Source organism: Sinocyclocheilus rhinocerous, unplaced genomic scaffold, assembly GCF_001515625.1.
Source record: "Sinocyclocheilus rhinocerous isolate Xijiao unplaced genomic scaffold, SAMN03320098_v1.1 scaffold153, whole genome shotgun sequence".
Lineage (NCBI taxonomy): Eukaryota > Metazoa > Chordata > Actinopteri > Cypriniformes > Cyprinidae > Sinocyclocheilus > Sinocyclocheilus rhinocerous.
This window is the reverse complement of record NW_015660878.1, coordinates 349,277-372,018: the sequence shown is the minus strand read 5'-3', so window position 1 is coordinate 372,018 and position 22,742 is coordinate 349,277. Positions and strand designations below refer to the sequence as shown.

The 22,742-nt window shown below is 38.9% G+C and overlaps 3 protein-coding genes across 5 annotated transcripts in view; 1 reads left to right on the top strand and 2 right to left on the bottom strand.

The window, feature by feature from the left end:
- The window catches only part of LOC107725575 (interleukin-17 receptor A-like), a 13,630-nt gene extending 7,177 nt beyond the window's left edge, over positions 1-6,453 (top strand). For 2 of the 3 annotated variants that reach the window (XM_016534873.1, XM_016534871.1), the window contains exons 2-11: positions 64-88; positions 189-335; positions 666-790; positions 867-993; positions 1,088-1,135; positions 1,273-1,427; positions 1,542-1,616; positions 1,711-1,783; positions 1,875-1,994; positions 4,089-6,453. In XM_016534873.1, coding sequence (XP_016390359.1) covers positions 64-88; positions 189-335; positions 666-790; positions 867-993; positions 1,088-1,135; positions 1,273-1,427; positions 1,542-1,616; positions 1,711-1,783; positions 1,875-1,994; positions 4,089-5,482 — 2,289 coding nt within the window. In that variant the 3' untranslated portion in view covers positions 5,483-6,453. Of the gene's footprint in view, positions 1-63; positions 89-188; positions 336-665; positions 791-866; positions 994-1,087; positions 1,136-1,272; positions 1,428-1,541; positions 1,617-1,710; positions 1,784-1,874; positions 1,995-2,122; positions 2,171-2,539; positions 2,665-2,740; positions 2,868-2,961; positions 3,010-3,146; positions 3,302-3,415; positions 3,491-3,584; positions 3,658-3,748; positions 3,869-4,088 lie in introns of all 3 variants that reach the window. The other variant, XM_016534872.1, reaches the window with a different exon arrangement.
- Positions 6,454-8,452: 1,999 nt separating this feature from the next.
- On the bottom strand, positions 8,453-10,001 carry LOC107725577 (cat eye syndrome critical region protein 6-like). The gene has a single exon (XM_016534875.1). The coding sequence runs from the start codon at positions 9,942-9,944 to the stop codon at positions 8,757-8,759; it is 1,188 nt and encodes a 395-aa protein (XP_016390361.1). The 5' UTR covers positions 9,945-10,001; the 3' UTR covers positions 8,453-8,756.
- A 1,487-nt stretch (positions 10,002-11,488) lies between these two features.
- Positions 11,489-22,343, bottom strand: LOC107725576 (probable E3 ubiquitin-protein ligase makorin-1). The gene is made up of 8 exons (XM_016534874.1): positions 22,268-22,343; positions 21,383-21,511; positions 18,050-18,261; positions 15,052-15,272; positions 14,757-14,971; positions 14,442-14,552; positions 12,868-13,012; positions 11,489-12,711 (listed from the first exon to the last, which is right to left on the bottom strand). Exons 1-8 carry the CDS (start codon positions 22,339-22,341, stop codon positions 12,511-12,513), a joined length of 1,308 nt encoding a protein of 435 aa, XP_016390360.1. The 5' UTR covers positions 22,342-22,343; the 3' UTR covers positions 11,489-12,510.
- Between the last annotated feature and the right edge of the window lie 399 nt (positions 22,344-22,742).

The following is a 22,742-nucleotide window of genomic DNA, read 5'->3' as shown; positions in this document are numbered from 1 at the left end:
TTTTACCCCCCCTCTCTCTCTCTCTCTCTCTCTCTCTCTCTCTCTCTCTCTCTCTCTCTCTAGAAAGTACAGTGCACAGCAGAGTTCAGTAAGTCCTGATTTCTTTTCGCTTCAGTATTCTTTTATTATTATTATTATTATTATTGTGGGCTATATTTTGACTGAGGTTTGATTATTTTTCCTCACAGATAATTGCATGTATAAAGAATGGCTCATTCCTTCAAATTTCACTCCTAGTGGGCCAGATGATTTAACAGTGTATGTTGATGTAAGAAGCAATATGAAAGGTGATTTGGAACCAGTGATTGTGGCAGAATGGCAAGCAAAGGATGATGGTGGGTTACTTATGCATTTTCAGATTAGCCTGATATGTTACATTATGTAAAAATCCATTTACTTGGACAGTTTCTGGGGGGGGAGAATCACTTTTAATGGACAATTTTAATCTATACATTTATACCTATATTCTACTGTATTAAAAATGATGATGGAATTCATGATGAAGAAATTACATTACTAAATGTGTGCACCAATACTAAAACAGTGCCATATTTAATGGTGGGATAAAATTAATTTTAATTTTGTATTTCAATAAGCATTTATCTCCCAGTTGGGACCAGATTGTAGTCATCAAAGTTAAATAATCCTTTTTTTTTTTCTCGCAGGAAGCATAATTCATTTGAAAGGAACAGAGCTTGGTGTAATGAAGTCATCCACCAACGAACATCTGTGTGTTCATTACAAGTTCCTCAATGCTTTTAAGTCCATGAGAAATAGTGCTGGCACAAAGGCAAGACTGATTTATTTATTTGTTTGTTTGCATTTTTATTTTCACAAATACTAATGTATGATCTATTTTATTCTAGTGGTCTTTTTCTTTGGATAAAGTTGTAGTAGATCCAGACAGCACATATGTAGTGACCGTCTCCAGCCTTCCCAAGCCGAATTTACAACACACGAGTTACAATATCTACAGAAAGGTTAATGTTCCAGGTAAGTGACAAATTAAACAAAATTCTTTGTTCAAATATTTCCACACGACCATTTATATTCAGAATGATACCTCAGTTTCGATCTGCATCCATAGGTTGTGACGATCCTTTGATGCAAACGACCAAAATCTGTTTTGAAAGAGGTGAGAGAAGAGCTTATTTACTGGTTTTACTGGTTTACCATAATCAGATACATAGGTGATACCTAGAAACCCTGAGTGCTTAAGTTAAGTATTAAAGTATGCATGCACTTCTGCACTTGGTTTGATTTTTCTCTTAGGGGATATATGGCGGCCCAATATTACTGTAGGAAGGGCCACAGATGTGAATGGCAAGGATACTCTGTATGTTGCATTTAATCCTGGAGAGAACGTAGAAAAATACAATGTTTTTCTGACATGCAACAGGGACACCCAAATGAAGACTCTTTATAATGTAAGACATTGTATCTGTTTGTCTATTTAAATATATCCAAATGGCTGGATAATATGACTCTGCACATAAAACTGCGCAGAACTGTTTTCAAAGGGTGTTTTTTGGTGTGTTTAGGAGAGCAAGCCATTACTAAATGTGAAATATGACCTGGAGAACTGGCCACGTACATGCTGTAATTTTGATGTTCAGGTGTGTAGGCTTAAAGAAACACATTACAGCATAAAATAATATTACAGATAAAACAATTCTGTATTGATTTAACAGTGCTTTTTTTCCTTTTTAGATCCAGCCATTTTTCCGGAAGTGTGGCAACGACTGTCGTCGAAAGAATCACAATTTTAACATATGTGGTCCTGGTGTGTATGGAAACAGCTTCACATTTTGAATTAGTGAAAATTAATGTAAAAAGCGTAATACAACTTTACTCATTTTATATATATTCCACAGTACCAACAAGCCCTCCTGAGAACAACTCCGCACTCTGGATCATTTGTGTTGGATTGTGTCTCTTAATTTGTGCCGTTGGTATTTGTGCTATTTATTTGCGCTGCAGAAAACCCCTGAAAGGTAAGCAGTGACATTTAAGATGGGTATTTTTATCTTCAAAGACTGATTTTAATCGTGTTACACAACAGTGGCAGTGATGTCTTTCAAGAGTAACTTCCTGTGGTTTGATGTAAGAAGCAATATGAAAGGTGATTTGGAGCCAGTGATTGTGGCAGAATGGAAAGCAAAGGATGATGGTGGGTATCATGTGTTTTCAGATAAGTCTTAGATATGTGTGTTACATTATGTGAAAAAATCAATTTACTTGGACAAATTCTTGAAAAAAAACAAAACAAGTTTAATGCAAAGGGACCCTTTTAAATTGTGCGTTTAGACCTATATTTTACTGTATTAAGAAGCTATAATGAAGCTCATGATGAAGAAATCACATTGTTTAATGCTAAATGTGTGTACCAATACTAAGACATTTTCTATATTTAATGATTTCAAAAGGGGGTACAAGGACTCTTTATTTTCATTTTGTATATCAATAAGTATTTATCTCCCAATTAGGACCACATTGTAGTCATCAAAGTTTAATAAACCATTTTTTTTTTATTTTGCAGGAAGCATAATTCATTTGAAAGGAACAGAGCTTGGTGTAATGAAGTCATCCACCAACGAACATCTGTGTGTTCATTACAAGTTCCTCAATGCTTTTAAGTCCATGAGAAATAGTGCTGGCACAAAGGCAAGACTGATTTATTTATTTGTTTGTTTGCATTTTTATTTTCACAAATACTAATGTATGATCTATTTTATTCTAGTGGTCTTTTTCTTTGGATAAAGTTGTAGTAGATCCAGACAGCACATATGTAGTGACCGTCTCCAGCCTTCCCAAGCCGAATTTACAACACACGAGTTACAATATCTACAGAAAGGTTAATGTTCCAGGTAAGTGACAAATTAAACAAAATTCTTTGTTCAAATATTTCCACACGACCATTTATATTCAGAATGATACCTCAGTTTCGATCTGCATCCATAGGTTGTGACGATCCTTTGATGCAAACGACCAAAATCTGTTTTGAAAGAGGTGAGAGAAGAGCTTATTTACTGGTTTTACTGGTTTACCATAATCAGATACATAGGTGATACCTAGAAACCCTGAGTGCTTAAGTTAAGTATTAAAGTATGCATGCACTTCTGCACTTGGTTTGATTTTTCTCTTAGGGGATATATGGCGGCCCAATATTACTGTAGGAAGGGCCACAGATGTGAATGGCAAGGATACTCTGTATGTTGCATTTAATCCTGGAGAGAACGTAGAAAAATACAATGTTTTTCTGACATGCAACAGGGACACCCAAATGAAGACTCTTTATAATGTAAGACATTGTATCTGTTTGTCTATTTAAATATATCCAAATGGCTGGATAATATGACTCTGCACATAAAACTGCGCAGAACTGTTTTCAAAGGGTGTTTTTTGGTGTGTTTAGGAGAGCAAGCCATTACTAAATGTGAAATATGACCTGGAGAACTGGCCACGTACATGCTGTAATTTTGATGTTCAGGTGTGTAGGCTTAAAGAAACACATTACAGCATAAAATAATATTACAGATAAAACAATTCTGTATTGATTTAACAGTGCTTTTTTTCCTTTTTAGATCCAGCCATTTTTCCGGAAGTGTGGCAACGACTGTCGTCGAAAGAATCACAATTTTAACATATGTGGTCCTGGTGTGTATGGAAACAGCTTCACCTTTTGAATTAGTGAAAATTAATGTAAAAAGCGTAATACAACTTTACTCATTTTATATATGTTCCACAGTACCAACAAGCCCTCCTGAGAACAACTCCGCACTCTGGATCATTTGTGTTGGATTGTGTCTCTTAATTTGTGCCGTTGGTATTTGTGCTATTTATTTGCGCTGCAGAAAACCCCTGAAAGGTAAGCAGTGACATTTAAGATGGGTATTTTTATCTTCAAAGACTGATTTTAATCGTGTTACACAACAGTGGCAGTGATGTCTTTCAAGAGTAACTTCCTGTGGTTAGCCACCCAGACAGTGCTAGGACTGAAATAATACTCTAATCTAATCTAATATGCAGTAAATAATCATTTTCAAGGAATATCCCTGCTTCTAACTTTTGAAATGATTTTATTTCAGGTGAAGAAAAGCCAAAGGAAGAAGCACCTCTAGAACCGCCAGTTTCATCCGGTCCTCGATCTGTATTAATCATCTACTCCAGAGATCATCCCCTTTACACAGACATAGTCCTGAAGCTTTGCGCCTTCCTGCGGGCCAAATGCGGCATTGAGGTTGTGCTAGACCTACTTGACACGACTTGGCTCGGCACCATTGGCCGGCTACAGTGGCTTGAAGAAAAAAAGCGACAGATTGAGCAGTCGTCCAACAAGATCTTGGTCCTTTGTTCCCGAGGAGTGCAAGCCAAGTGGGGGGCGATGTGTGGAGAGCCTCGCATCCTCCTCCGGGAAGACGTGCGCTCTCCGGTCGGTGATATGCTGACTCTCGCCCTTCAGCTGATTACACCTGATATGCAGCGTCCGGCTTCTTACGGGAAGTATTTGGTGGCTTACTTTGACGACGTAAGCAGCGAAGGCGATGTGCCGTCTATGTTTGACATTATGGTCAAATATAAGCTGATGAAGCATTTCGAGGAGCTCTATTTCCGTATCCTCAATGTGGAGAAGTATCAGCAGGGAGTGAAGCACTGTATCGAGGGTATCGGAAAGGACGAGTACTTCAACTGCCCCTCGGGCGAAGCCTTGAGGAACGCAATCGAAGCATTCCATGCGCACCAAATGAAGAATCCAGACTGGTTTGAGAAAGAGTGCGTGACCAGCGAGGAGGAAGTGAGAGGGGAAGCTGATCGACTTCTTGAGATGCCCATGCAGCCGATATATGAGTTAACACCCGTGCTAAACATCGGACTCCCGATTCTTGTGAAGGAGGTAGACATCAATCAAGAGTCCCAGAGCGTCTGTGCTGTAATTCCCCAAATTCAAGAGAACCCTGAAGAGTCGTCCGTGATGATTATTAATCCAAGAGTCCAGCCAGAGCACAGCGAAGTACTTTCCTTTTATCCAGCAATGGAACTTCCTCTTGAATTACCCAGCGTGACTGGTATTGGGTCACCAATGGACCCACAAATTTACCCTTGTCTCCTCGCTGAACCAGGACCAGTGGAAACCACACATCCTCCTTTTGCGTTTCCAATGGGGGAACCGTCAGATAACTGTCCGACGGACAGCAGAAAGTGCTTTTTGATAGCACCTCCACCATCAATGGAGGACAGCTTCCATCTGTATCAGGAGATGGATATGTCCCAGCCAGTGGAGATGGAGGAAAGTGAAATGGAGGGTGCTTCTGAGACGAGACCATCACGAGGGTCCGATCAGGGATATGGTTCCAGGTATTCCACAGTGAGGGAGGACCCCAAGTTTCAACAAGACCTTTCCTCTCTGGCCAAGTTACAAATGGACCTCTTCTTGAACAGCCCGATCTCTTCTGGTCTCTGCACCAACCCTATGGAGATGTGAATTTCTTGTGCGTCTTTTGGCTGTTTTTTATATTTGCAGTGTGCTGTAGCACCGTGGCAGGATGTTCTTGAACAGTCTGTGGTTGGTCGTCACTCCTAAAACATTCAAACTATTTGTGTCAACAGAAACAGACTAGATGGACGAGTTCAATAATCAGCTGTTTTAAAAGTGATTACATGTTATATATTTATCATAAATAATTAGACGTAAACACAAGAGTGTGATCGGTTCACTTTTACTGTGGAGCAGAACAAGTACCTTGTTAAACAGCTTGATATAGAACAGCACATCACATGATTTTAAGCTTATGTTTAGCTACTGAACACAAGTCTTAAGTAATTTGGTTGGGCTTGCAATGTTACATTTGTATTGTTTTTTCATATTAATTGCTCATATGAAATGTTTTGTTGTATTGCACTATTTTTTTAATTGTTCATTCCAGTTTAACAGCTATAACCATCTACGGAAGTTTGTATATAATATTATATAAGTAAATTTATAAAGCAGCATTCTTTGGTAATCTTCTGTCGTGTGCTTTTTACTCTAATTTAGTTAAACAATCACTTTGCTTGCATCAAATTTCATCCAACTTTGGACTACAAATTATTTTTAACCAATTTAACCAGGATGCTTCCAGACCCTTGCAGCTGTTGCAGTGCAAATAATGTCTTATGTAAACATAACTTAAATTGCAAACTAAAGCCCTTGTAAAAAAATTCTCTGTAAAACATTTATGTGAATAAATAGAGAGAGGTGGGGTTGGAAGTCGCTTTCCTTATCAAAAAGGTTACGTACATACACTAAAACCTGTAGTTTAAGAAACATGCGTAGTATGCAGTGGTATATATTTGTCTGGTTAAATAGTGCGCAATGAGGCACAAAAATCCCATAATGCACTTTCGGCCTGCATATTTAACACGTTTATCTCACCCTGTACCCCAATCCTCAAAGCACAAGAGTAATAATATGTTAGAATAGGATGCACATTTGTTAGTAATTACATGTTGGACTAACATATATAATACTCTTTTAAAACTAAAAGTGACAGGACAAGCTTGCTTCTCACAGTTAACGTGACAGCTCACCGAAAAATGAATATTACTCACACTGATGTCACTCTAAACCTGGATGCATTTATTTCTTCAGAAGATATTTTGAAAAATGTGTTTTTGTCCTTACAATGAAGGTCATTGGGGTCCAAACCAACATTGTTTGGACCCCACTGACTTTCATTATATGCACAAAAACATTCTTTAAAATGTCTTCTTTTGTGTTGTGCAGAAGAAAGCAAGTCATTCAGGTTTGAAATGACACGAGGGTGCATAAATGATGTCCGAATTTTCCATTTTAGATGAACTATCCTTTTAAGGTGGAGAATTGGAGTGAGAAACATGGATATTAAGCTTTGACATATTTGTTCAAGTTCCTGGTGTAAATATTAGTGTAACCAATGAGCTTGGAAATACACATATTTAGATTTAGACATGGATTCACTGCGTGTAGTATTAATGGATGATGTCCATTCGCAATCTGTCTTGTCAGCACTATAACACTATTCATGGTTGGTCAAAATGTTATTAATTGTGATAACCATACCTTATTTATTGGCATGAATGATATATCATCTGGAATTGAGCAGGTAAACTGACTGGTTTATGATTTCAACCATGAAGTTCTGTAAAGAGAGGTAGTCTTGTACAAACTGATGATGGTAATATGGCTGGTTGGGACCAGCAATGGAGTTTGGTCATTAAAGATGGATTACATTTATCCTCATAGATTCTATGCTTAAAGTAGCCTATTATTACATCAAGGTACATTATGAATCCGTATCATACACCGTTCAGCAATTTCCCATTTCTAAGTACCATTGCCACTGACAAAGTATTTCAAATAGGAAAGGGCTACATCACATTCACAATTTGAAGTGTACACCAAGCCTAACAAGTCACAAGGCATATTTACACTTTTGACAAGTGCATTTAGGAACATCTCTTGACAAGGTGTCTGAAAACACTAAACATGTGTCTACATTAGCCTACTGTCAGTTAAGGACATTTTTACATAGAAAATAAATGATACAACATTGCACTTATAACTTCTCCTCAGTTGAATAGTCCTCACACTGAATTAAAGTGCCTCACAAAACAATTGCAAATCAAAGATTCTCGTATCGCCATATAAGCACTGGTTGACAGTCACGTCCCAATACATTAAGTATATACTGCAGAGGTCACAGGTGGGAATGTTTTTCATTGGCACATTGAGTGGTTTGGTTATAGCACCTGTTGAGAGTGGAGGAGAACGACAGGGAGTTCATAAGGAGAGGTACCACAGGCATAAATCTAGGCCAATATTTTAATTAGATTTGGCTAATATTGTCACAAACATTGAATTATTATGATTTTATATCACATACACCAAGTACATAATGTAAAATCAGCTATTTCGGGCATGTCTGACACAAATTATATTTTGGATTTAGGCCAACAGCTAATAAACCTAATTTTTCATGTTTTGAACAGAATCCTAAAGTTGCTTTTGTTGGTAATTGTCAGAGTTGTGTAGATGTTTTATTAATTTGCTAAATGAACAACCTTTTGCAAACAAGTCTGACAATTGGCAACCACTGAGTTAATCACACATACACATTATTTTGTGGAGTTCACTAGTTATATTATGCACACCTGTGAAAATCTAATTAGCCTACATGATTTTGCACACTGCATTTCTGTCAGTAATTTTCGCCCCAATTAGCAAAGTGTTAAGACGTTATAAACAAACTCCTTTTTTTACATATAATTCTAAAATACACTCTTAAAAATAAAGGTGCTTCCCGATGCCATACTAGAACCTTTTTTGTCTAAATGGTTCCATAAAGAACCTTTAACGTCTGAAGAACCTTTCTGTTTCACAAAAGGTTCTTTGTGGCGAAAGAAGGTTCTTCAGATTATGAAAGAGGTGGTTCTTTGACTGGATGGAACCAAAAATGGTTCTTCTATGGCATCGCTCTGAAGAACCTTTTAAGCACCTTTATGTTTAAGAGTGTAAAGCACTAAAAATTACACGACGTTTCGTCGATTTTAACGCTCCTCATAATCCGTACTTTTACAAAGTATCGTCACAATACATTTTATTAATTGGTTTGTGTGTGTTTTTCAGTATTTTGATTAAAAGGAAAGGAATGTTAGCATCTGTAGTACCTCCCCTTAAAAGGGCTGATGCACACTGTGTAGTACGTGGCCTCCGGTCAACGCCAGTCCCTAATGAGCATCTACGACTGAGTATTGACAGCCAGCGTGTTCACATAGCCGTGAGGACACATGTCGTTTTCGGACACGCAGTGGGAGAACTGGGCTGGGTTGCCCCCGCGTCCACGTGCAAACCTCCGGACACCTCTTGAGGACATGCACTGTTCGACCAGCTCCAGGCACTTACACCCCAAGAAGAAGATGTTCTTGAACATGAAAACCGATATGGGCGTTTTGTAAACAAAGACGAGGAAACATCTGACCACCAAGAGCGGTGCGTTGAGCAGCACGCCGGTGAAGAACCTCGCCCACATCCAGCGACAGTTCATCTTTGAGGCCGTCAACTCGTAAAGCCAAACAACTGGAACACCCAGTGCGATGAAATACACGGATATAACCGTGTACCTAAGGTATATGTTGGGGATTTCGTTTTTAAGGAGCAGTTCCACCAGCGTGAAGCTGTCCAGGATGTCTAAGCAGGTGCTCATGAAGCAGCCTTGGGAGTGAAAGCGCGTGGCGCCGTTGGGATCTTCAATGATGGAGTTGATGAGGCAGTAAAGCAAAGGCGCGCACAGCAGCATGGTTATTTTAAACCCGGTGATGCCAAATGGCACCTTCAGGGCGATCAGATCCAGGATGGACGTTTCCAAAACGAGCACCACTTTTGGGGTGGACGCGATCACGTAGATGAGCCATGCCAGGTACGCAAAGGTGAACTCCCCGAGGTTGCATCCAAAGATGGAGCTCTTCTGATGGAAACCACAAGCTCGTTCTCTCTTACTCCTGGCGTTTTTCATGAAGAAGATCGCCCATCCCGATATGACCACCAGATCCGTGGCTATCCACGAGCACCAGTAGAGATCCGTGAAGATGATGAGGTAGAAATCCAGCATGCCTCCTTGGAGAACGAGCACGAGGAGACACAGGATCTTATAAAACAGGTTCTTGTTAGACCTCTGCACGAACAGAGGGGTGGACTGCATGAATTCGCCCGATGTCATGGTGTAAGACTGAGGCTGAGCTGTGGCTGAGGAGGAGACCAGGGGCTGGGAGCTGCCCTCCTCGAGGTTGGCGCTGCCGCTGGTGGTCTGCGTGTCCCTCCTGGAGGCGACGCTTCGGATGAACAACAGCTGTCCGTTTTCTGGTGCTGAGGAGACAGGTGAGTCGGGCTGGGAGATGTCTTTTATGATTTCAGCAGTCATTGTATTCATGCCTTCTCCTCCCGACTTGTTTTGGCTCTGCTAGTGTAATGATAGCCGCTCAAGGGGGCAGAGGAGGAAATCCCGTTATGGAATTGCGGTGGAATGGAATGCGCACTTACCATTCCCTCCAAATGAAAACTGATAAATAATGAACTGATTAAATCAACGAATCCGATATTCGTTCAAACATAAATTAATGTTTCAAACATTTCATATTCCCGTTTAAAAATATAGCCTAGTGCTGCGCTTTTTTTCTTTTAACGTTGTCGTTTTTCCGCATTAATAAGAGCTGTCTTAAGTTTGCCTAATGATATAGCCTAGCCTACGTCGATTTCTCCAAATAGCCATTTAATAGTAAAGATGTACTTAGAATATTGCTAAATAGGTCTAAATTGGTCATGTCATTAGTGATTGCGTTATTTAATTTAGTAGCCTATACTTTGGTCCTCTATTCATTTTTTGAGTGCTTGTGGAAGGTAAATTTTTGGAAGTAAAAGCGTTTTTATTGCAAGTTAATTTTGGTCTTCGCAATTTGTACATCAAATAAAAAAATAATAGTGGAAGAATATAAAAATGCTACAGTAAACTTTTTCTTATCTGTAAGTTACCTTAGAATATACTGCTAAAATTATACTTTAAAAGACAATGAAATACGATTTTAGTTTTAATTCAAACGTTGAAAATTTGAATGAAATGTTGAAATGTGACAAATTGGAAGGTATGAATTACCTTATAATTTACAAAATAAATGAATATTATGTTCAACAAGATAATAGATAGGTCTACTTGGTGAAGCCATGGTGAAAATATATATATTTAAAAATTTTATTATTAGTAGTAATTCTAATAATTTATGAAAAGGGGGCAATCACAGAATAAAACCTGCAAAACATCACTTTTTTATTTTATTCAAAGATGCTTTGTTTCTGGAAAGATAATGTAGATAAGAATATATAAAATAAGAATAATGTTGATGATATGATGCGAATTTCACAAAACCGTTTCCATAAAAATGCAAAACAAGTCAAATGCAAAAGGCTTCACCAAAGCAGTGTTTTTATAGACAATCACATTTGTCTTGAAGATGATGTGCATTCAAGCATAATCACTCACAGAAGCCTGATGTAGAACATCAGAAGCCTAGTATGAACATAATGAGTATCATTATTTATCAGAGTCGGAGCATTGTTTCATTACAAAAATGCTGCAGTTTGTTACACTGTGTCGGCTGTGCTTAATGCTGATTTATAAAAGATTTTAAACCATCTGCAGTATTTCTAAAGGTTTGTTGCAGGTATAACTTTCATTTACAAAAAAACAAAAAACAATACCATAATATACTTAAAGCCAAAATGAATAAGATTTTTTTTTTTAACCAATAAGCCCCTGGCATAACTGCTAAATTAAATACCATGACAGCAGGCTATTCTCCATTACACACAGAACTGCAGAGACAACTGAAATGCCCCGAATACTTTATCTCCAAACCTCTAAGGCTAAATATTACCAATCTGTCAGTAACATTTACATATAAACCCACAGACATGTAATAATTTGATAATAAACTTTAATTTCAAGTTACATTGGATGGTTCTGAACCATAGAAAACAAGCACATTTCTGTATAAACATATGCATATCAACCAAGTTCGACAAGAACCGAATAACAATTGGGTGTTTGTGGTTTGACTACTGCCAGCTGAGCTTAATATGCAATATTCACTGAAGCAAAACAGATTTACAATTAATAGACAGGTAAACTGATGAACATTCAGCTTCATATTTGAATGCATTTAAGTCGGCTTTTAGGAGTCCAGATTCACAAATCATCGGCGCACTCAGTTTGTAGGGACTTCCCATGGGATACCACAGCTACAGCTAAACAGGTACAAAAAAACAACTCGGTGGATAATTTAATAGTGAGGAACAAAACATTTAGGGATAAATGTTACACGAGTTGTTCTTCAATGTTGACGAGTGAATTTGTGACATCCAGGAAGCTCCCCGCCGCCACCACCACCTCCCACCCAGTCAGAATCAGTGCATGAGAAGAGGGGTATTTCAAAAATATCAGAAGCATTAACAGCCACCAGTTAGTGAAGTCATACACAGTTGCTGTATCCTCACAGTCAATAATAAACATGTCAAACCCACACCTGAGATAAACTCGGTCAGGTTTGTTAGCTATATCTTTCCAATTTTATACATAACTTAGTGTCCTTTCTTGCAATTTTTTAAATTACTTTTGTTTTTGCTCTTTATACTTATTCTAGTACATTAACCAGACATGGACAGACTCACAGAATGGAGAAGGCTTTCTAGAAAATATTTTTTAGCACAAGAGCTATTTTTTATGTCTTTTGACGTGTGTTTTATATTCATTTATTGAATCTGAAATGAATTAATTGTTTTAATGGCCTGCTGAAAGGCACTGCCACAACACAGGGGAAAAAAGACGCTACTGCCCATCAGTCACACAAGACAGTTCTGTCTAGTCTCTAATAGGGATAGAAATAGATTAAATAGGGACAAGGGTTAGTCTAGGAGGGCGTTTGCGAAGGATGGAAGGAGGCCTGCTATAGGTACAGCTCGTAGTAATCGTCCAGCTCTTCGTGGAACAAGTCCCACTCATCTTCGGAGTCGGTGACATCATCGTCGGTTCCGGCAGCCAGAAGCATGAGGAGCATCTCGCTGAGCTCGAACGTCACCATCTCGTCTTCGTTATCGCTGTTCTCCCGCTCGTCGAAAAGATCCCAGAGTGGCGTCCGTCTGGAGTTCTGCAACACAGATTCCATTAATGGCTCAATCGAGTGCAAATGATCGAATTCGTTGCACATCATTAAGTAAATATGATATGCTTTCACGCAACAGAATTTTCAGTTTGGCACCGACGTTGGGAGAAAATAGCCGTAAGGCTTCAGTAGAAGCTTTACCCGGTTTCTTCCGTTGGAGCCGGTCTGTCTCCTCTGGGGTTGAGGCTCTTCCAGACGCCCATCAGGAAAAGCATGCTTGTAAAAGCAGTTGGCTCCAAACGGACAGGTCCCACGGCCTTCATCAAAATATCGGCATGGTTTACTCCTGGGTAAGAAGATGGACAAAACTGATTAGCTAAACAAATGGATCACAAAAATGCTTCATAATGCTTTGGCCCTAAAGGGATGGTTCACCCAAAAATGAAAATTCTGTCATTAATTACTCACCCTCACCCTCAGAAATTGTTGAATAAAGTTCAAAACGTATTCTCGTAGATTCATAGAATTAAATTATTTTAACGATGTCCTTACTACCTTTCTGGGACTTGAACGTGTCGGTTGCATTATGACAAAGTTCGATGTGATTCGACACTCTGGGCAGGACCTGATTAGGAACACATTCATTTGTTACTAAAAATATGGTTCTTCCTTTTACACCAGCACTGATTTTTAAAAGAAGAGGTGGACAATTACAATTAGCGATAATAATCCTAAGCTAACGATCATAGTATTTGAAGTAATTAAAGATCATCTCCCCAGAATCCTGTTCAACTTAATACATGTGTAATTATCTTACTTTATGGACGGTCTTACTTTATGATCTTGCTCTCGAACTGCTTGGCGCTCCGCCATTTCCTGATGCACTTGAGGCAGTAACAGTGGCTGCAGTTGGAGAGGATGCCGAAACGGCGTTCGCTGGGGTTGGTTTTTTCGAACACCACCTCCATGCACACGCCACACATCATATCTTTACTACGCTGGATGGCAAACGAGATTTCCATGTCCTTCTCGTGAGCCTCAATGCAGGCCTGCCGTTAACAAACAATATGAGATTTTACTCTGAAACGTTCAAAAGAGTCTGAGAACAGGATGTCAACTCCATACTCACCCTGATGTGTTGCGAGCGCTGAGAGGAGTCGGAAGGATGGAGAACCTGTAGGCCGCACATGTCGCAAACGTCTCCATGGAGGTAGGCGCAGTTGAGGCCATAGCGACATTCGCCAACAGCGGCGTACGGGCAAAGCTGTTTCTTCATTTCTTTGTTAGCTAGTTCTTTCTCGTACTCTTCTTCGATGAGAGGTCCAGGCCCCTCAAGCGGCACTGGGTCAGCTGCAGAGGGAACAAAAGAGGAATGATTTTAAAGGAATAGTTCACCTTTGCTGTTACATCTGATATGAGAGCTACAGCAGAGGGGAAGATTTTCAAGGAATAATGACTTAAATTTTGGTCTGTTTATCACACAAGCTATAGTATGAATTCAGAAGATCTGTAATATAGTGCATTAGTCATGGGAAAAAAACTTAAATGCTGCATATTTTGTCATTTTTGTCCCAGTCCCATCACCCTTTACTTTCATTATATGGACAAGAGTGGCCAGAACACTCTTCAGAAAGTCACCTTTTGTGTTCCATAGAAGGCAAACGACATTCGGGTGAGTAAATGACAGAATTTAACTATGACTTAGCCTATTTATTAATTAATTAACTATTACTATTTAACTATTACTTTAATCAGAAACATTCTCAATTGTGTACCCCATGCCATCCTTGTACTTCTGAATGAGTTGCTGCTTCTCCTCCTTGTCCTCCACCCAGTATTCGCTTGGTATGACAAAGTTCGATGTGATTCGACACTCTGGGCAGGACCTGATTAGGAACACATTCATTTGTTACTAAAAATATGGTTCTTCCTTTTACACCAGCACTGATTTTTAAAAGAAGAGGTGGACAATTACAATTAGAGATGATAATCCTAAAATAACGATCATAATATTCAAAATGATTAAAGATCAGCTCCCCAGAATCCTATTCAACTTAATACACGTTTAATTATCTTGAGGACAGTCTTACTTTATGATCTTGCTCTCGAACTGCTTGGCGCTCCGCCATTTCCTGATGCACTTGAGGCAGTAACAGTGGCTGCAGTTGGAGAGGATGCCGAAACGGCGTTCGCTGGGGTTGGTTTTTTCGAACACCACCTCCATGCACACGCCACACATCATATCTTTACTACGCTGGATGGCAAACGAGATTTCCATGTCCTTCTCGTGAGCCTCAATGCAGGCCTGCCGTTAACAAACAATATGAGATTTTACTCTGAAACGTTCAAAAGAGTCTGAGAACAGGATGTCAACTCCATACTCACCCTGATGTGTTGCGAGCGCTGAGAGGAGTCGGAAGGATGGAGAACCTGTAGGCCGCACATGTCGCAAACGTCTCCATGGAGGTAGGCGCAGTTGAGGCCATAGCGACATTCGCCAACAGCGGCGTACGGGCAAAGCTGTTTCTTCATTTCTTTGTTAGCTAGTTCTTTCTCGTACTCTTCTTCGATGAGAGGTCCAGGCCCCTCAAGCGGCACTGGGTCAGCTGCAGAGGGAACAAAAGAGGAATGATTTTAAAGGAATAGTTCACCTAGAAATGAAAATTCTGTCATTAATTACTCACCCTCATGTCATTCCAACCCCCTAAGACCTTCGTTCATCTTCTGAACACAAAGGAAGATATTTTTGATGAAATCCGAGAGCTTTCTGACCCTGCATAGACAACAATGCAACTGACACATTCAAGGCCCAGAAAGGTAGTAAGGACATCCTTAAAATAGTCCATGTGACTTCAGTTTCAACCGTTTTACGACGCTACGAGAATACTTTTTGTGTGCAAAGAAAACAAAAATAATTACTTTACTGAACAATTTCTTCGCCATTCACGAGAGTATCACGAAGAATTGAAGGACTGACCTGGAAGAGAAGAAATCGTTGAATAAAGCCTTTATTTTTGTATGTAGTTCCATTGCGGTCTATGGAGGGTCAGAAAGCTCTCGGAGTTCATCAAAAATATCTTAATTTGTGTTCTTACGGGTTTGGAATGACATGAGGGTGAGTAATTAATGACAGAATTTTCATTTTTGGGTGAACTAACCCTTTAAGGTTTAAAGACCAAGTTCCTGGGATAGGGATAGAAAATCAACCACGTTATTGTGGTGTAGGCTGAAGAATACCAGTCTTTTTTGTCATTAATTACTCACCCTCATGTCATTCCAACCCCCTAAGACCTTCGTTCATCTTCTGAACACAAAGGAAGATATTTTTGATGAAATCCGAGAGCTTTCTGACCCTGCATAGACAACAATGCAACTGACACATTCAAGGCCCAGAAAGGTAGTAAGGACATCCTTAAAATAGTCCATGTGACTTCAGTTTCAACCGTTTTACGACGCTACGAGAATACTTTTTGTGTGCAAAGAAAACAAAAATAATTACTTTACTGAACAATTTCTTCGCCATTCACGAGAGTATCACGAAGAATTGAAGGACTGACCTGGAAGAGAAGAAATCGTTGAATAAAGCCTTTATTTTTGTATGTAGTTCCATTGCGGTCTATGGAGGGTCAGAAAGCTCTCGGAGTTCATCAAAAATATCTTAATTTGTGTTCTTACGGGTTTGGAATGACATGAGGGTGAGTAATTAATGACAGAATTTTCATTTTTGGGTGAACTAACCCTTTAAGGTTTAAAGACCAAGTTCCTGGGATAGGGATAGAAAATCAACCACGTTATTGTGGTGTAGGCTGAAGAATACCAGTCTTTTTGTTTACAATCTAAAGACGACACCACAAATGACAGAAATTATTTGAAAAAAAAATTCAGTCCTTCAGATTTTCAGACATAAATGACCTGAAAGAAATTTGAAATAAAGAACCAGCAAGATTTATTGACGTATTTGGCGGTTTCGTAATGTGGTCTACCACAGTAAACGCTGGAGGAAAAGCACCTGCTTTCCTGAACGTAGGAGTTTTGGGCCGCCACCCAAAGACTAGGAAAGAAACAGCACTGTTCCTTCAGCTCTTTGCTGATGAAGTCACCCTTTAAGAAAAATTTAAGTGGGTCTCTGGGCCAACAAGAACAAGAGAGCACACTGGTAGAGCACAGCTTGAGCTCTGCTGCGTGTGCAGGGTCAGTCCAAGTTTAGTGAGGGGGCTGATTATTTATGCATTATAAAACGGCTAGTTCTGATCGTATGTGCCACATTTGAAGTAGTCATGAAATGGCTAAAAATGCACACCTGTGGCCAAACATTCTATAAGAGTTGCTATGTTGCTTGGCAACTGTAAAAAGCCTACAGTTAATGAGCTACATTACGACACGGCAGTGTTATTTTAGTATTATTTATATATTATAGTATTCATTTACATTTTGAATGTCATTTTAAAGTCAAATTTATGTGCTTTTGTCATTTTTTATTTATTTAGATTTCTTACATTTAGCGTTTATTTTTATTTCAGTTTTAGTAATTTTCTAAAGTTTCCCCCGTATAATTTGTATAGTTTAAAATCATTTTATTTAATTGAAATAAACCTGAAATAAAATAGTTTGTTTTAATTTACAATAACAACATTACTACACAGAAGAATTCCTGTTTATAAATGCAAATTTTTTTATTGAACAGTGGCATTTTTTTCTTCATGTTGCAGTCATTTTACCCCCGTTTTTAGGTTTAGCGATGGCTTCACGTTGTGTGTCGGCACAGCATTCCTTGGTGTTCATCCTAAGCTCATGGTTTCGATACCCAAGGAATGCAGTTCAATGCACATGCTGATAAAATGTGTAACTTGAAATGTACTCACTTTGGATAAAAGCACTTGCCAAATGCACAAGTGTAACTGCAACACCCTTTCCATGTAACTTTACAATAAGATTCAATTTGTTAGCTTATGTTATGCATCATGCACTAACAATAATATACGATAGTTTCACAACATTTATTAATGTTAACAAATTTAAACTTACTGTTTTACCAATCAATTATTTAATTATTTACAGAAATGTATTGAAAAGTAGTTCAAACCCAGCCTGCTTGGGAATCAGAGTAAGAGAATCCAGATACATTTTGTCTAATTTATTTTCCAGGAAGTGAAAATCAGTTCCTTTGGTTCTTGTATACACCACTGAAGAAGCATGCCACAAAAACAGTAACCACCACAACAGTTACAGCATTATTATGACAAACCAAAGCATTGGTCAGACAAATAGATATAAAATAAAAGCCTAATTGTAAAAGCCTTCATATTGAAAACTGAATGCCTGGCTTATCACCGTGTTTTCACAGATTGTCTTGAAACTGAACATGTTTCCCTGCTACACTCACCCCTCCCACAGTAGGGCTGCCCTGGCACGAACTCGGCAGCATTGACCCAGTCCACTGCCCCCAAGCCTTGGGGCTTCTCCTGGGCATCGGTCGTACCACCTGGCCCATCAGACACGGGTTCAGGAGTGCCAGCAAGGGGAGCAGCGGTCAGCGGCACCGGCGGCTTAGAACTAGGGACTTCGTCTTGCTTGGCAGGTTTAGTATGTTCGTACCTGAGGCACAATGCAAATTTAGTGAAAATACAATAAAATGTGGACTGATACAGCAGGTAAGCCATGCAATGAAGATGCACCCCTAGGCCTACGTAGTTTCTCTAAAATTAAAGCATCTAAATGAAAAAACTTTCTCTGTGGTAGTTATGAAATGTAATTACATTTTTGCTAGTGTAAATACACAGAAATAACATATTTAAGTGAGTGTTGGCTGTTATTAAAACAATGTGCTTAGATAAACTATTTTAGACAGGCTTTAGCACCTTATAATCATTAAGCGGCTGGGTGTTTTTCTGTCTTAGGTGACAGAGTGTTTCCCACTGGTGATATTTTTTTCTCAAGCTGATACAGTCACAAACTTGAAGACTTGTGTGTGGTTACCATGGTGAGTACATGTCTTGTTCACACTCATAATGCAGCAGTTAGCCTCTTTCAGAAGCGATTCATTTAAATACGTAACACTTCCGAGTGGGTTTTACAGCGCAAACTGTCTGCAGTCTTCACCATGCTAATGAAAACACAATGGCTAATCATTTCAAGACTAAAAACAATAGAAGAAAACAAATGTAGGTAAACTAGTCAACCGTACTAGTGTACCAGAACAAGTTTTAAATGTAGTGTTGGGTTGCTTGCATCTCAGGGAATGTTTCAGACAACATAATTGTTAGTAAGGAACAGCTAGTTTTCACATACAAATGATTGTTTAAGACAATAACCAATCCATTTGAATTCCTCAAGAGGATAATGATATGATTGTAATTCGGCAATAATGGAATTACAAGGTTTTTATTAAGAAGTATGATTCACCAATGTTATAAAAAAAATTAACTTTTTTTTAACAGCGTTCATGGTACAGTCTAATAAATAATGAGTTGCTCATTATTCATAAGTAATGAGTAATATAAAATTACATGTACATGCTGTGTATTTACTTTGTAAATCTGCTTGTACGTACACATTGCTATTCCTTTTTTATGCATTTTTTTTTTACAAGGTTTTTATTAAGAAGTATGATTCACCAATGTTATAAAAAAAATTAACTTTTTTTTAACAGCGTTCATGGTACAGTCTAATAAATAATGAGTTGCTCATTATTCATAAGTAATGAGTAATATAAAATTACATGTACATGCTGTGTATTTACTTTGTAAATCTGCTTGTACGTACAACATTTGGGTGCTTTTTTATGCATTTTTTTTTCATTTCTAGCTGTTTTCACTTTAATTTGAGCTGCAGAAACAATAGACAATTTATTAAGTAATATCAAATAAATAATAATTGAATATAAATTAATTAGAAAATAATATATTAAAACAATTATTTAAATTTAAATATATCCTTAAAACAAGAATGACAATACAATTTCTCAAAAATATTACAAGAAACCAATACATAAATAAATATGCCATGCACTCATAGCATACTATTATTTAAGATAGCTAACAAGCCTGATGACATTGTCATAACATAGTTTAGCATCTGACCTTTATATTTCTCTTTATTCCCCATCAAAACACGCATCAGTGCTTTCCTTAAGCATCCAGAGACCTCTCCATCCTCAAACCTCTTGGGTCATTCAGCCCTATTCTAGCCCAATGCGTGTTTGCGCGCGTGTCGGCCTATACGTGGGGGTCGCATAAATAAATGACACAGCGGTGGAAGCACAAGTGGCTACTGCAGAATGGCGGAATGAACCGAATGAACCTGACGGCGGTAGCAACAGCAGCAGAAGGAGACAGAGAGAGAGAGGGATGCATGTTAACACACTGGGGTTATGTAATTGCCATGCAGGCTGCAGTGTGCTGCTCTATTTGGCCCCCAGATTGATTGGGGGGGGGGCACATGGAAGGAGACAGCAAGAGACAGAGATAGACACAAAGCAGCAAAGAAGAATCCATCCATAATGAAGCATACACTGAGGCCCTTTCTACACACACTTAATGAAAGCTGACCCCCCCCTTCCTCGCAAAACACACAGGAACAATAATGCGGTAAACCCCATATGGGGACAAAAACATCACTGCACCTCCCTATACATCTGCTGACAATACAACTCTGTCAGACATCAATCTAGCCTCCAGACATCAGATATTTAAGCTCAAGACCCTGTAACGGCAGGAAACAGTCCTCTCAAGCCGAGCAAGAGGGAGCTCTCAGTCAGATGTAATACTGTCATAGAACAGCCTCGGCAAACAAAGACATTCCCATACTGCCGAGCTGGGGGCAGCAGTTACTATGGGGATACACTTGAACGCAGACAGATATGAGACAAACATTGTCTACACTGTCTGGCTCACAGGCTAATTTTTTACTCTGCTTCCAGCACCAATGCATTTGACTGCAATGGCTAAAGGTGGTGTGTTTGTAGGCCATTTCTTTTGAGTTTCTAAAGGCATCTAAACACTTACACATAGGAAATGGCCTACAAACAGACCATTTGTATGTTGCATTAGTTTTGGCATTTATATGTCTACAGACAGCATTAATACAACACAAATGTAAACAGCCAGTTTGTAGGCCATTTATTTTGAGTGCACTTGGGTGTGCTTCGGTATGAAAACGCCAACATTAATGTAGCACAAATGCGTAAAATGCAAACACAACTCGACCTGTAATTGTTCTTAAAGTGACAGTTCAGGCAAAAATGAAAATCTTGTCACTCCAAACCTGTATGACCTCATTTTTTATATTTAAATAATGTCCATACAACGACAGTCAGTAATAGCCAATGTTGTTTATGGGCAAAAATGCTCTTCAAAATATCTTCTTTTGTGTTTTGCAGCAAAAAGATACTCACACAGCTTTAGGAATTAAAAAATTATGACAGAGTATTCAATTTGGGTGAACTATCCCTTTAAGAAAGCGACAAACTCAACCACTTGTTTACAGAAAATTCTGCATCTCGGATATCACGGGTACGTAATGAAGCAACACTTCTCTGAAGCCTTGCTTACCGCTACTACATTTAAACACACTCACGTGTTATGGCCCCAAACACTGAAATACAGATTACATTACCTTTGATGGTATGTAATATCTACACAGATCTAATTAAGAGAGTCAGCGGTTGTTTTGAAGCACATTTTGTTTCAAGTCTTAATTTCATCATTGTATCTCTTACCTGCAACGGTCCCCAAAAGCACAGCATCCCTTTTGAAAGAACTTGCAGATCATGGTTGGCTTGCAGCTGCTGAGGTCATGTAAATATCGACAGTTGTCGCCCTCTTTGCAAAGCCCGTGCATGAAATACCTACAAATAAAAAAAAAAATGAGCTTGATCTGACAACACTTAGGGTTTTACACATCGTGAACATAGATTGCTTTATGGCATCCTAACATAAAATGATCAATATCCATCTCATACTAATAAGCATCAGAGCCTTAAAAAGCCTATGGCTATGATTCATAATACACTACACACATCATTTACTGTATAAACAGCTTGACCTAAATAATCCGGTCCCTTCATATGTGCATGTTAGGACAACAGTGCTAATGTAAATATTACATATTACTTGGGTTTGAAATCTAAAAAATACCTACTTTAATTTTTTACAATTTTGTGGGTAAATAAAAAGGTTATTTTGTACAGTCATGACTGGACTAGGATAAAGCTTGGTAAATGAATTCATATACATAAATCATCGAGGCTGACACTGACACATTGGCTGCTTCCCAAACTAGTAAACTCAAGGTTTTTTAATGGCTTCCTTGAATAGGCTACTCTTTACTGTCAAACTCACTGCCATGTGTGGCTGATGCAGTGCCTGTTGTTTTCACAAACACGAATGTTGCCTAGATAAACACACACAGACAGAGGAAGAAAGGACCGCAAATACCAGCCGCTGTCGTACTGATCGCTGCGTTACAACAACAAACACACACTCCAGTTCAGCACAAAGACAGCGGCGCTATCCGATGCCTCGCCATCGACGCGCGGTTGCGTTTTATATTTGTGACTGTTTAATATTGCGACAGCCGCGTTCCTCGACTGCTTTTCACTAACCTGCAGGGTACGTGCTTCGTCCAGCCTCCGATAACTGCTGGAGCCGCTGTTGACGCTGCCGCTGCCTCCGCCATTGCTGTTTATGTTGAAGCCCCAGCACCCGGATCTTCCGGAAAGCGGCTGTTCTGCGCTCGGCCATTTTCGGAAAACCGAATGCGTCGTACTTGATCGAGTGTTTTCGGAAAACCGAAGACATAACACGAGTCAGGTGCCTTACTAAAACATTCCAATAAAAGTAATTGCTAATAAAAGTAGGGGAAACTACCTCTTCAAATTTAATACATTATCAACATACCCTAAAAATAACATTTATAACTGTTCGGCAAAGAGATATCGAGGGACCAATTGTTAATTTCTAACAATAGCCTACCTGTTTTTTTGGCTGTTAATATGCTTGTACTTTTTAGAATGTATTCAAACAGGGCCGTTTCTAGCCAATTTGACGCCCTAGGCGAAATCCCTATTGCCCCCCCCC